Here is a 14,342-nt window from a genome sequence, read left to right on the forward strand (position 1 = left end):
CCAGCAACAATAACTACCTATACCTATAATGGAAAGGATATTTTGAAAGACTGATGAATGGAAATATAGAAAGCAGAGCCACCGTAAACATGATTGTTTTGGGGGATGTGCAGAGATGGAATGCAGTGCCCAAAAACATGACACTTACACAGGTGAAGAATGCTGTGAAGCAGCTGAAAAATGGGAAAGCAGCTGGGGCTGATGAGGTGTATGCAGGGATGATTAGGTGTAGTGGACAGAGGGGAATGAAGCGCTAGCTGGAGATATATAAGAAGGCACAGATAAGTGAAACTGTGCCACAAGAGTAGAAAAAGGCTGTGACTGTATCCCTGTACAAAAATAAAGGTGAGCGAAGTGAGTGCAAGAATTATCATGGTATAAGTTTACTGAGTGTTGTAGATAAGGTACATGGAAGAATCTTTATTAAGAAAGTAAGAGAGATATCAGAAGTCCTAGTGAGTGATGAACAGGGTGGCTTTAGGAGTAGCAGAGGATGTGTGGATCAAATATTTTTGGTGAGACAGGTAATGGAGAAGGCTTGTGAGAAGGGCTATATGGTGTTCATGGCATTTATGGATCTGAAAAAAGTAGACAGAGAAGGATTGTGGAAGGTTTAGCCCATGTACAGTGTAGATGGTAAACTGCTCGGAGCCATCAAGAGTTTTTATGAGGGTAGTGAAGCAAGTGTAAGGGTAAATGGATATCTAAGTAAATGGTTCATGATCAATGTGGGTGTGAGACGAGGTTGTGTGATGTCCCCATGTTTGCTCAATATAAATTTGGATGAGGCGATGAGAGAAGTAAAGACATGAGTAATGGAGAGAGGGATGGCATTGGTAGTGAATGGTGATGAATGGAATATCTCAAATTTGTTGTATGCTGATGATGCAGTACTACTTGCAAATACTGGACAACAGCTTGCTAGACTAGTGTAGAGTTTTGTTGATGTCCGTGAGCATCGTGCCTTAAGAGTAAATGTAGAAAAGAGTAAAGTGATGGTAATCGAGAGAAAACGTGACTCCCAATGTGATGTTACAGTGAAGAGACAGACTGGAATTGGTGAGAGTTCAAATACCTGGGTACAGTGATAGAAAAGAGAGGAAAATGTGCAAAAGAAGTGGAAAGTAGAGTGACAAAAGGCAGGAAATAGCTGGTGCTATGAAGGCCTTGGTAAGAAACAGAGGCTTGAGTGCTGCAGCTGCATAAGGCTTACATGAAGGTGTGTTAGTGCCAACTTTCGCATATAGATGTGAGACTATGATGAGGCATGAAAATGAAAAGAGTGAAAGCGGTGGAGATGGGACTACTGAGGAATGTATGTGGAGTACAGAGAAAGGATAGGATACGAAATAATGTGATTCGTGAAAGGTGCGTAGCAAGGAAGCCTGTGGACACCAGAATCGAAGAGAGTGTACTGAGATGGTATGGTCATGTGGAGAGAATGAATAACAAAACAGTGGTGAAAAGGGATATATGAGCGAATCTGAAGGAGGGAGGAGGTGAGGAAGGCCAAGGAGAAGGTGAAGACATATGGTGGATGGATGTGTGAGGATGAGAGGTATGGAAGTCAGTGAGGTGAGGGGATTGACAAGAGATCGAACTGGCTAGATGAATGTTGCGAGAAGTGCATGATCAGGGATTTGGCGTATTAGATACAGTCAGGATTCCTGGGGCTTGAATGATGATTGAATGGAAGTATGGCCCATTGGACTAGGCAAGCTTCAGCTGCCTGGACCCTGCTACTCCTCACCCTACCCTAGGATGGGAAAGGAGGTCTGGATGATGATGAAAATGATGATGATAATTAAGAACAATAAAATCTTGTATCACTTAGCATCCACCTAACATTACACATACTTTGCTACCATCACAAATACTCTTTAAACCAGTCCCAAGTTTGCCTTCTAAACCACGAAAAAGTAACACCCTTCATAATAACTACTTCTTTGTCTTGTCATAAGCTTCTCTGAGATCCAATAATACAGTACTTAATAGTCCTGCCCACATTCTTGACCCACTGCCTTACTGTATGTATTTAAGCTATAGGCTTACATCCTCTATCACTCCTACCTTGCTCAGAGCTCTCCAGGTGTTCAGAGATGTCTTTCCATCTCTATGATTTTTTTTTTTTATTTTTTTATTTTTTTTTTATGTGTCCAACTCTGGGCATATGTTACACAGCCTGTTCCCAAGGCCCAGCAGTCCTTGTATATACCATACACCTACACATAAATACATCTTTACTATAATACAGTAAATCCTCAATTACTGTCATTGCAAAATCTGGCCCAACGCAATAACCGGCACTGCTGGCTGAACTCTATTGAAGCAATACTGTATCCGGTGAAATTATGCAATATCCAGTGCCGAAACGGGATGTACACGGCGGTTCTATGTAACATCCAGCGGTGAGGCATATCAACTGGCTCGTAATCGGTAGCCAACCAGCACTGTACCAATGTAATGTCATTTTTAAATTGTATTTTATGCTTAGTTTTCATCTTTTACTCAAGGGAAAGTTTTTAGGATAGAGGGTCAAGACAGACAGTAACACATATTCCGGCTCAAAGCCAAATATTGAGCCAAAGGGGAGTGCTATGCAATATCTGGCATTTCACATTATTTGACACAGGGCTTGGCTGGATTACAATGAATAATTAAGAGTTTACTGTATTCCGACAATAACTTCCACAATAAATTTTGCACTCATTCAGTCACCTTTACTCCTGTAGGCTAGAGAAGCAATCCACAACTTTTTCACCTTTTTCATTACATTAGTTACAACTTCATTCATCCAGACAGTCATACTTTTCATTAACAGTTAAAATCTCCATTTCATTCCATGATTTTTTAATATACCTCAACCTAAAGCCTTTTCACAGCCCTCTTCACTACTGCAAATGACACATTCTTGGGGACTACATTCCCTTACCCATTACTGAACTCATTCACGTTAACCACCCATTTGCTACAGTAATTCCCATATATCAGTTAAAGAGCTGATGGAAAGACTATTTCCTCTAAGAACCATCACTTTTAGAAAAAGAAGTACTGAACATATAATGAATGTTTCAATGTACAATAGTTGCGGCTGATATAACTTTAAATAACTTACATACTGTATTTGTATACAACACTTGGAAATTCCAAGCCTTATCCTCGTAAAACAACTAACTCAAAGTCAAATGGCCACCCCTTACGGGTTTATGGCGTCTGGCAGTAGATAGATAGATATACGTGATGGAACTTAAGTTTTTTCAGTTCGTAGTGTGACAAGCACATTAGTACCAGTATCAATTAGCTGATACTTACGCTATCATGACATTCAAGGTAACCATGGGACTAATTTAGGTTAAAATATACCGGTACCTTCTTCCTTGAGCTGTCTGCGGTGGTTCTTACGAGTGTTTTGGAACCAAGTTTTGACCACAGGATAATCAATACCCAGCTGGTGAGCAATGGCCATCTGTTCACCAGGCTCAGGGAAGTTATCGTGGTTGAAATGTGCCTCCATCACTTCACGCTGTCCACCCGTGAAATATGTTGGAGTTCTCCGCCCTTGGGGAAAAGATATATACAGGTCACATCTAATTCCTTAATTTTCACTATGATGATGTTTTGTCTTTTTATACTTTTTCCTTTTACCACCAACAAACTGTCATCACCTTTGGAGAGATATCTGGAACTGATGAAGTTACAGTCTTCACTAACCCCTTCACTACCTGGAGGCTCTCCTAAATTTAAGAGTACTGTCTAGTATCAGTAAAACTAAAATACGGTGCACAACGATAACAATGTAACACAGTAGTATAATCCAACACAAATGCTCAGTGCATATCACCACCACAGCAGCTCCATTCCCCTTTTCATGTTATTCATGACTTTTATTTTTCATTTCTTTTTACCTAAAATGATATCACCTGCTCCTTTTCTGGTTCTCAATAATTATTCCAAATCCGCTGCAATTGCATTCACTAGTTTTCCATACTACTGTACTGCTGACAAACAGACAGACATTAAAAATAACCTCCCTGGTGGATGTACTGGCTAAAGCCAAACCATCCTAAAGCTCACACTTACTCTTATAGCCAGCAGGTTCAAAAGTCTGCCAGAGCTTTTTGTTGGGTTGATTCTTGGTACGCCGTGGTCGCTGGGAAGTGGTGGCTCTGGGTGTTGTGGTTGTGACAGAGATGGTTGTCGTGGTGGCAGCTGAGGCCAGTGAGATGGAGGTGGTGGTAGTGCTAGGTGGAGTGGTGTCAGCTGGTGGAGCAGACACTACTAACTTGGGATCCTTTGAGACAGGTGTAATAGGCAGCATGGGTAAGATGGGCACATACCTCTTCTTGGTTGTTATCTGGAGAAACCATGAAGATCTTACTGTGTAAAGAAGTTCTACAGTACTAATGTGCAATGTCATTCCAGTAAAATTTATCATTATCAACCTGAACAAAGTATGGGGTGAGGTTGGATCAAAAACAAAGAAAGAAAAAGTACAATACAGTAAGACCTCACTATAACGGACTAATTGGGGCCCAAGCCAGTCCGAAAAACGCAAAATTCCGATAAAAGCGACATCCGGACTTCCCCCTGCTAATCCGGACTTTTTCCAATATATCAGACATTAGTCCGGATTGTATGAATGTTTTTAAACTGTTTTGACTACCACTGCGGTACTGTACTGTGTTATAACTTCACTACATTGATCAAATGGTACAATATATATATATAATAATACTGTACTGTACACTGATAAACATGTCTTTTATTTACCACATTGTGGTGAGCATACCTGAAGTGGTCAGGCAGTCCAGACTGCTTCTGGCTTTATCGGACTTTTTCCAATATATATAGGAATTTAGTCTGGTAGCTCCTCGAGTCCGATAAAAGCGAATTCCGGTCTATTGAAGACCATTATATCGAGGTTTTGCTGTATCTAGTAAAATGGGCATGACAATCACTCACACATCCTTCAAGTCCCCACAATCAGAGTTCAAACTTACAAGTGTAACCATCTGCACATTTTTAAAGGCATTTATGGATCTGAAAAAAGCATACAACAAAGTAGACAGAGAAGGACTGTGGAAGATTTGCATACGTATGGTACAGATGGTAAGCTGTTAGATGCTGTCTGAGTTTAATGATGGTAGTGAGGCATGTGTAAGGGTAAATGGGCATCAGAGTAGTGAATGGTTCACAATCAATGTGGGTGTGCGACAAGGTTGTGTGATGTCACCATGGTTGTTCAATATATATATATGGATGGCATGATAAATAAAAACACAAGTAATGGAGAGAGGGATGGCGTTGGTAGTGAATGGTGATGGATGGAATATCTCAAATTTGTTGAATGCTGATGATGTAGTGCTACTTGCAAATATTGGACAAAAGCTTGGTAAACTAGTGCAGAGTTTTGTAGATGTCTGTGAGAGTTGTGCCATGAGAGTAAATGTAGAAGAGAGTAAAGTAATGGTCAGTAAGAGGGAAGGTGTCTCCCAGTATGACATTACAGTGAATGGAGAGAGACTGGAATTGGTGAGAGAGTTCAAATACCCGGGTACAGAGACATATAAGAGAGAAAAATGGGCAAAAGAAGTGGAAAGTAGAGTGACACATGGAAGAAAAGTTGTTGTTGCTACGAAAGCCTTGATAAGAAATAGAGGTTTGAGTGTTGCCGCTGTGCGAGGCTTACACGAAGGAATGTTAGTGCCAACTTTAACATACGGATGTGAGACTACTGTGTAAGAGAAGTGGAGATGGGACTGCTGAGGAATGTATGTGGAATACAGAGAGTGAAGAGGATACTGAATGATGTGCTTCTTGAAAGACATGGAGTGAGGAAGTCTGACACCAGAATCGATGAAAGTGTACTGAGATGGTATGGTCACGTGGAGAGAATGGAAGACAATAGAGTGGTGAAAAAGGTATAACGGAGTGAATCTGAAAGGGGGAGGAGATGAGATAGGCCAAGAAGAAGGTAAAGGGATATGGTAGATGAGTGTGTGAGGAAGAGAGGTATAGAAGTTGGTGAGGCTAAGGGACTGACTAGAGATTGAGCTGGCTGGATGAATTTTGTGCGGAGAAGTGCATGACCAGGGATCTGGCAACCTTTTTTAACATGACAGTGTTCAGACTGGCTCTATCAGATGGGTATATGTGAGGCTACAGAACATGGTGAAATTTTTTTGGCCTATTAGATGGAGCCAGGAATTTGAAGGATTGAATGATGAGTGAAAGGCAGCGTGGCCCATTGAATTTGGCAAATTTTGGCTGTCTGGACGTTGCTACTCCTCACCCTGCCCTAGGATAAGAAAGGAGGCTTGGATGATGATGATGATGATTACGGTATTTTTCTTTGTACTTTTTTTTTTTTAGATCTTGATTATATCCAGGAAGGTGTCCTAGGGTGACTCAAGTACTTGTGCCAAATACAAATAACCTTGACCTATTTTTGAAGGTCATATACTCATTTCTGGTGAAAAAATTGCATATCTGAAACTGAAATATCTCAGAAACTGAGAATTTCATGATTAAAAGTTTGCTGAGAATTTTGGATGAAAATTTTGCCATTTTGCCTAGTGGAAGGCACTGTATTCAGATCTGCTCAGTGTTTTCTTTGTAACACATTTTAGAGAAAATAACAAAAGCTGTAAAACTCTAACTTTACAGAAACATAGTTGTGGTTCTTCTCACTATCTGGAAGGAATATGGTTACAGTTAAGCATACAATCTGCCAGTTATTGAGACAAAATATACCCATGCTTCATCTATTTTTTCCACACCTTTGACTTCAGATCTTGTTGATATGACGCAAGAGGCTACCTTAGGTTAATCTAAAATACATGTTCCAAATATGAATGACCCTGAACTACTTTTAAAGGTCTGTGTTCATATGAAGTTTTTAGACAGTGAACACAAAAGCAGCATCTGCATAACTACAAAGACAATCAATGTGACAAAAAGTTATGCGAAGCTTCCTTTTTGTGGCTACACAATAAGTTAATAGGTAACTAATTCTCTTTGTAGATGTGCTTCACATTAACCTGCCAAATACTGCAATCAATCACAAGAACGTATTTATCTATGAACATATGTTCCAAATACAGTACAGCAGAAATAAAGGTAGTATCAGTATGTGAACAGTTTTTGCAATTTTATATCAGTAATTTGCTATCCAGTGTTTATCTGCTTTCTAATACATACTCACTGTTACCCATCTTTGTGAGGTAATATAATTTCAATCAAACATCAGCTCAAGTTATAATTTAAACTATCTTGATTACCCAAATGGGACTGCCTCAAGATTCTTGCTATTGTCAAACACTTTTATTCAGCTCAAAGTGAAATACAGAACAATACAAACTTCTCGCCAATGGTTTATAACTTTGCTCACCTGGAATACACGAGGTGACTCAGACACTACTGAGGCTGATGGCTCCTCACTCTCACTCCTCACCTCTTCCCCAGTAACTTCATTTGCTGGAGTCACATCACCACCTGGAGATAAAATGTGGGATTCGGTTTAGCTCAACTTTTCTGAGCACTACATTAGCTTAATTTTTTCACACACACACAAAAAAAATCAAGTCTTCTGAATGAAAGGTGACTTGTACAACTCTATTAGGTTCATGAATATAAGAAACATATTCCATTTCTAAAAACTACAATTCAAGAACATTCAAAACACTCACCAAAGAGTGCAACAGAGTCCCCAACTTTTTCACCAATCTGGCTGTCAACACTTATTCCATTTCTGACATTCCTGTGTATTTTTATGGTCTCTAAGAGTGGTGGAACTTTTGGACCCACTTCAGAGTTCTCACCTGGGGTTATGAGAGAGGCTTGTGAAACTGAAGTTAAGATAGGGGTCTGGGAGATTGGTATTAGGTTAGGGATTGCCTTTGCCTTTTTCTTCTCGTCAGTTGGTTTCACAGGTGCTGGAGCAGCTTCCAGGAGGTAGTTTAGTATAGGATTGGCTTCAGAGGAGCCCTTGAGGGAGATAGGGACAGAGATGAAGGTAGTGGTTGTGGCTGTGGTGGTGGGAGTGGTAGGACCTCCAGCTGAGACAGTGGTTAGGGTGGAAGTGGAGATCTGGCCTCCTGTTCCACTGCTCATGTTGCTGATGGAGCTGATTGGGATAAGCTGCACCGGGATTAATTTGACAAAACTAACTGGTCCAGATGAGGACGGTAGTGGCAGGTTGTTAAGTGATGATGGAGTGAGTATGGTTGATGGCTGAGAGGCCAGAATGGTTTGAGGAATGATGGTTGTGGGTTGTGAGGTCTTGGTGGGAGTGATGGTTGTGGTGGTAGTGGTCGTGACGGTGGTGGTTGTGGTGGCAGTTTCAGCAGAGGTAACAGGAGCATCTGTATTTTCCCTTGTCCCCACATCTGGTTTGGTTTCGTTGTCTTCTGAAAGCTGAGCAAGACCTGGGCCACTAACTGATGATGCACCAGTCTTCCTGGCCTTGGCCTGCATAGCCCTGACTGATGTATGCTGTAGCTGGCTTCGAGAGCGATCTGTAGTACTGACAGGGGCTAAAGGAACACCATGCCCCATCTTATGAGATGACAGAAGAACCTTATCATGAAATATGGCATCACAGATATTGCACTTGAAGCTCCACTCATGTAGTCGATGAGTCTCCATGTGAGCTTCAAGGCAGATAGCATTTACAAAGGTAGTCTTACAAATTTTACACTGTGGGGGTACACCATAGTCATCATTAAGGTGCTTGTGCTTATGGACCAACAGACTATCCTGATCATTAAACTTTTCTTCACACAAATTACAAACAAGGGAACTACCAAACTTTTCATCCACAAGACTCCAGTTCACATTATGACTGCTTTTGAGATGTGCTGGGAAGATCTCTCTGTTCCATTTTTGTAGACACAGGGGGCATGTTCGAACAGTGGCATCCTGGTTTGTGTCCCCATTATGACGCATGCTGTGTTTGACCAGGAATGTCAGCATCGCGAAGGACATCCCACAGTCACGGCATTTGTATGGCTTCTCCTTCGAATTTACTGTGGACACAATAAATGCAGTGATAATTATATCTCATCTTATTCACTGTCTAGAGTAAGCATGTTTCTACACATCATAATCTGTGAAACTGAAATATCACATACATTCTTGAGAAGTACATGTCAAATATCCATTTCCATACTCATAAAAATGTATCAATCTTGCAGTTACTTTCTCTCTCCAAAACCAAATACAACCAAGAACAGTGTGATTATGGTAACCCCTTCAGCATGAAAGGTGTCCAAAAGGTAAATAAAACTGCACAGTAGTGCCCATAAAAAATTTAAAAGTCATCTTGTGTTGTTGTTGTTGTGTGACCCTGGTCTATCTGGCCAAATAACCCCATCTACTGCGGGCAAGCAACCACCCCAGCAGGGCTGTCATGCACAATGAACCACTGTTCCCTTGAGGTACACTGCACCATGCCAGAGGAAGACCCTGGGAAGAGTGTGGAGGTCTGGTTCCCAGATGGATGCTACATTTGTGTCTCACCACCCAGTTAACAGAGGTACCATAGTAGGCTCCACATCACCCTATTTGTTTTGCTTTTGAAGGCTCCAACATGCCTGCATGTGTAGGCCTAGGTCACCTAATGGTGGCTCTCCATGCTGCTTGATCTATGGCAGCCTCGCCGTTCAATCACTTAAACTTGAGGTCACACTTAATGACCTTATCCCACTTCTTTTTCGGTCTAGCTCTCGCTACCCTGCCTCCAATATTAATGTTTCTCATTTTCTGCACCAAATTATCATCCCCCATCCTCTACACATGCCCAAACCATCTCAATCTACCTCTCCTTATCACAACACCAATACACTTCAGTCCCATCCTACCCCTCAACTCTTCCATCATAAACCTAGCCCCCCAGACCTCACACTCAGGGACACACTGCACATCCACCTAATCACTGCCATTTCTGTACCCTTGAGCCTGCGAATATCCTCCTCCTTTACTGTCCAGGTATCACAACCATAAAGCATTACACTCCTAACACATACTGCATACAAAGATCCCTTAGCACAGAGGGAGGGCCCTCTCAATGTCAGGAGAGGCAACAGCTCCCTGAACTTCTTCCAACCACTCCTCACTCTAGCCACAGAGCAGGCTCCAGCCCCACCTCCAGCACATATCATGTCTCCCAAATAACAAAACCCTTCTACATTCTCAAGAGACTCACCAGCATGTTCAGTCCTTCCATGCCTGGCAATCTCCACCAGCTCTCCCTGACACACTGAACACATGAAATCAGCCTTATCTTGTAGTCTATCTCAAATACCACTACATCTCTTATGCACCCACTTATCATAGACACTGCACAAGACAGAATTATTTCCCACACTCCTGTGGCAAATCACACATGGCCACTCTCCATCTACTTTGACAGTACTGCCATCAGCCCTAAATACCATCACTTTTGTTTTATCTACATTTACTCTTAAGCCCGTATGCTCCATACCACCTCTCCACTTCTTAAATCATTCCTCCATCTCCCTTTCATTCTCTGTAATCAACATCAAATTATCAGCATACAACACCTCCCACTGGAGTTCATTTCTGAAGTCATGTGAATGGGATTCAAGCACTATGATAAACAACAAGAGGCTCAAGACTGACCCCTGATGCACACCAACATTCATGGAAAACTCATCACTCAAAACTCCTTTCGCCCTTGCCTCGGTGCTAGCACCCACATTTATGGCCATAACCACCCTAACCAGCCACTCCTTGATCCCAAGCTTTCTCACTGCCCACTCCACCACATCACTACGGCCTCTGTCAAAGGCCATCTCCATATCAACAAAAACAATGTACAGTTCAATTTTCTTTCCTATATATTTTTCCTGAAGCTGTCGAACAATGCATACAGCATCAGTGGCCCCTTTGCCTGGCATAAACCCAAACTGCAACTCATCAAAATATTCACTCTTTCTCCAATCATACCTTCAAAAACCCTCTCCATTACCTTCATTATCTGGTCCAATAGCTTTATCATCAGAAACCACAGATTTTGCTGGGAGAAACCAACTCAGATGTGTGATAAAAGTTTTTTTTTTTTTTCTTTTTGCCAAAAAATGAGCAATGACAGCTGGAGTACAGATCTTCATCTAGCAGTGGTATAAAAAACTGCTATATGCAAGTGTGCAATAACCATGATACTGCTGTAATAAAAAGTGACAGGAAAGATGGGAAAAACAGGAAGAGAGGAGGGCAGACAGAAAACAGTGATAAAGGCAAAGAAAGTTGGCAGCACTACATCAAGTGAGTGGATGCCTGTCACCACCACCCATCACCAATCATCTTGTGTAAAGGTATGTAACAACAGGTCTTGGCTACGATAAATATGAAATCTCTCAAGCACAGGATGGAAAAATAAAACACATCATCATGCTGAGCGGGCTATATACAGTTCATCCTTCTTAACTTTGTGGGTATTTACTTTTTTTTTTTTTAGCATATTTCACATAACTAAATGGCAGAATATGATAATATTATGGCTCTACATCCTTTCTAACGCACTCTTTTATGACTAGCACCATATTTTGATAATGCTCTCCTCTTACAGTTCAGAGTTCAGGATAGAGAGCCAGCACCACTAGGCCAGTGAAAAAGGATATCGTATATTCAATTCAAAGTCTCACACCAGCCACTAACCTTCATCCATAAAGTGCAGTGCCCTCTTCCTCTGCCGGGACCGCTCATTCTGGAACCATATCTTGATAACCTGAGGCTCGAGTTTTGTAAGCATGCCAATGATCCTAAACATGGAAGGGTCTGGGAAGTTACAATAAGTGAAGTGTAGGTAAAGAGTGCGTAGCTGGACCTCATTGAACACTGTGGTTCGTCGTCTGTGCCGCTTGACGTTTGCATTGCTTCCCTCTGCTTCCACTTTCACATCAGCTGCAAGTAGAAATGAGTAGTAAGGAAAACTGGTCACAATGACAAGGAGAGCACACACACTTCTCCCCAGACTGCTTACTTCTGCTTCCAGTTACACATCTGCTGAATACAGATACGAGTAGTTAGGAAAATTGGTCACACTGACGATGAAACCATCCAGACTTCTTGGTACTGGTATATCCACGAACTGTGAGAGTTACATGGCTGCTGTTCCAAACATTAGCTATTCAACTTTAATAACCAGGAACTTGTTTATAGTCAAGTTTGGTGAAATTTCATATTTCTGTACAACACTGTTATGTTCCCAGGCTCATCTGGACATGAACTCAGTGGACTGCAAGAAACTACTAACTTTAGCTGGGTACTAATAGAGGGATTTTTGTTCAGCTTTTTTGGTGTGCCTGAGTTGTGAGAGATGCACATGGTAAGTGTACTGAGGTATGAGGGACTGCATTACTCAGAATGGAAAGTAGATTGGCTGTTGAATGTATTTTGTGCCAGCACTGCATAACAGAAGGTTTAATCACGATGTTAAAAAAGAGTAAATCATTTTCAAATCTTTTTACAGCCCTATCACAAGTAAAGAGGCCTGTATCTAGACTACTTAGTCCCAACATTTAAGGAGAGTGTGACCAATCTTGTCCAAGTGGCATTAAGCAAGCAATGAATCCCAATCAGCCTCTGGATGCAAACTTTCATGAACCACATCCAACTGGAGTGCTTTATCTCACTAAACCACCAAGCATCCATTTGGTTATACAGTTATCACCCACCATAATAAATGGTTTCCTGAGCTACAGTATAAGAAACCACTTGGCATATCACTCAGCGTAGTCACCTGAAAGTAGCACTACACTGAGTGACAGGATGAAGCAGGATGAAGGGTGCATCCCAGTGTCCACAAGAATGATAAAAAAAGAGAGAAAATACACATACACTATATACAGTACTACTAACCATCATCCTCAGTTTTTTCTGCTTTTTTCCTCTGTTGCTCCTGATGTTTAATTATGGCTTGTATCTGCTCCTGCATTGACTCTCGCTCCCTACTAGGGGGCACATCTGGCTGTCCGTCTTCCCTAATGTCCTCAGGCTCCTTCTTGACACGTAGCAGGGACTTGAGGCCTTGGTTCCTCAGTATTGATGATATCTGGTCCTGTAGTGTCAAGGGCTGAGGTAGATTATCATCATTCATATTTTCACTATTGCACCTAAATTCTGCTTTAACTCTTATTTTACCTTCATTTTCATTGTGAACTGGGAATATTGTCAGTCCTCCAAGGGTCAAGCTGCGTTTATCCGACTCCTCTTTTTCCTGTTTTTGTTGTTCTTCTTGTTGCTGCAGCTCCTGCTGTTGTTGGAGAAAGATCTGCTTCTCAATCTGCTTTTGTTGTATCTGTTGTAGTTGGAGTTGTAGATGCTTTTGTTGTAGCTGTTGGATTTGCTGGTGTAGGACTTGTTTCAGTTGTTCATGGCTCAGTTCCTTCTGCTTATCCTCCTCGCCTGCCTGATCAGTAGAAAAGTCATAATCCTGTTTTTCCTCTTTGACAGCTCTTTCTTCTTTTATCAGCGATCTGTTCTCCATATCCATGCCCTCTGATTTCTCTTTCTGCTGCTCTTCATTCATTTCTCCTTCTTCTTGTGCATTAATGACTAGTCTAGCTCTCTGTGCTTGTTGAAGCTGAGCCAAAAGAAGTTGTTGCATGAGATGTTGCTGTGGCAAAAATACTGGATTCTGTTGTAACTGCAGGAGGGCTTTTGAATCAATCAGGGGAGGTGGAGAGGAAGATGGAAGTTGCTGTTGCTCCTGCTGCTGCTTCTGTAACTTTTGCAGGAGCAGTAAAGGTAATCCAGCATGCAGTGGGGCAGGACTGGCTGGTGGGGGTTCAGGGGTAACCTTCTCTTCAGAGTCATCCATGCTCTCATCCTTGAGGTGCGTTAGATCAACCCCTGTGGAGGAGGAACACTTGGATATGAGGTGAGTGTCAAGGAGGACTCGGTGTGTGAAGCCCATGTTACAATGTGGACAGTGGAGGGTTTCTTGTTGATGTGCTTCCTTGTGGTTTTCCAGGAACCTTAAAAATAAAACAATACACAATAAATTACATTCTTTTATCATATACAATACTGTACAAATCATGTTATGAAGAGAAAAAATTAGCTAATTATAATTTTAACTGCAATAAGCTTTAACAATGTCAGAATATTCAGTTTAAATAAAATCGTTACTGAAAATCAGAACAACTGGTATGCTGACAGGTAATTCACTAATAAAATATGAGCTTACCCTCAAGTGATATGACCTGAAACAATCAAATTATCAAAATTAAATAAGAACACCTTTATTCTCAGAGCACAAAATGATCCATGCCTACAAACATAAAATAACAGAGATGGTCATAATACTGCAGCATACC

At 41.4% G+C, this 14,342-nt stretch overlaps 1 protein-coding gene across 1 annotated transcript in view; it reads right to left on the bottom strand.

The window, feature by feature from the left end:
* LOC145392156 (uncharacterized) overlaps positions 1-14,342 on the bottom strand; it is a 61,882-nt gene that overhangs the window by 33,130 nt on the left and 14,410 nt on the right. Inside the window, exons 8-15 of the mRNA XM_080266606.1 lie at positions 13,580-14,000; positions 12,883-13,465; positions 11,680-11,913; positions 7,689-9,026; positions 7,391-7,494; positions 4,290-4,354; positions 4,077-4,211; positions 3,370-3,551 (exon numbers count right to left, since the gene is read on the bottom strand). Of these exons, the coding sequence (XP_080122732.1) occupies positions 3,370-3,551; positions 4,077-4,211; positions 4,290-4,354; positions 7,391-7,494; positions 7,689-9,026; positions 11,680-11,913; positions 12,883-13,465; positions 13,580-14,000 (3,062 nt within the window). The remainder of the gene's footprint in view (positions 1-3,369; positions 3,552-4,076; positions 4,212-4,289; positions 4,355-7,390; positions 7,495-7,688; positions 9,027-11,679; positions 11,914-12,882; positions 13,466-13,579; positions 14,001-14,342) is intronic.

Source organism: Coenobita brevimanus, chromosome 21 (genome assembly GCF_032717465.1).
Source record: "Coenobita brevimanus isolate Jiangsu-jjx chromosome 21, ASM3271746v2, whole genome shotgun sequence".
Classification (NCBI taxonomy): Eukaryota; Metazoa; Arthropoda; class Malacostraca; order Decapoda; family Coenobitidae; genus Coenobita; species Coenobita brevimanus.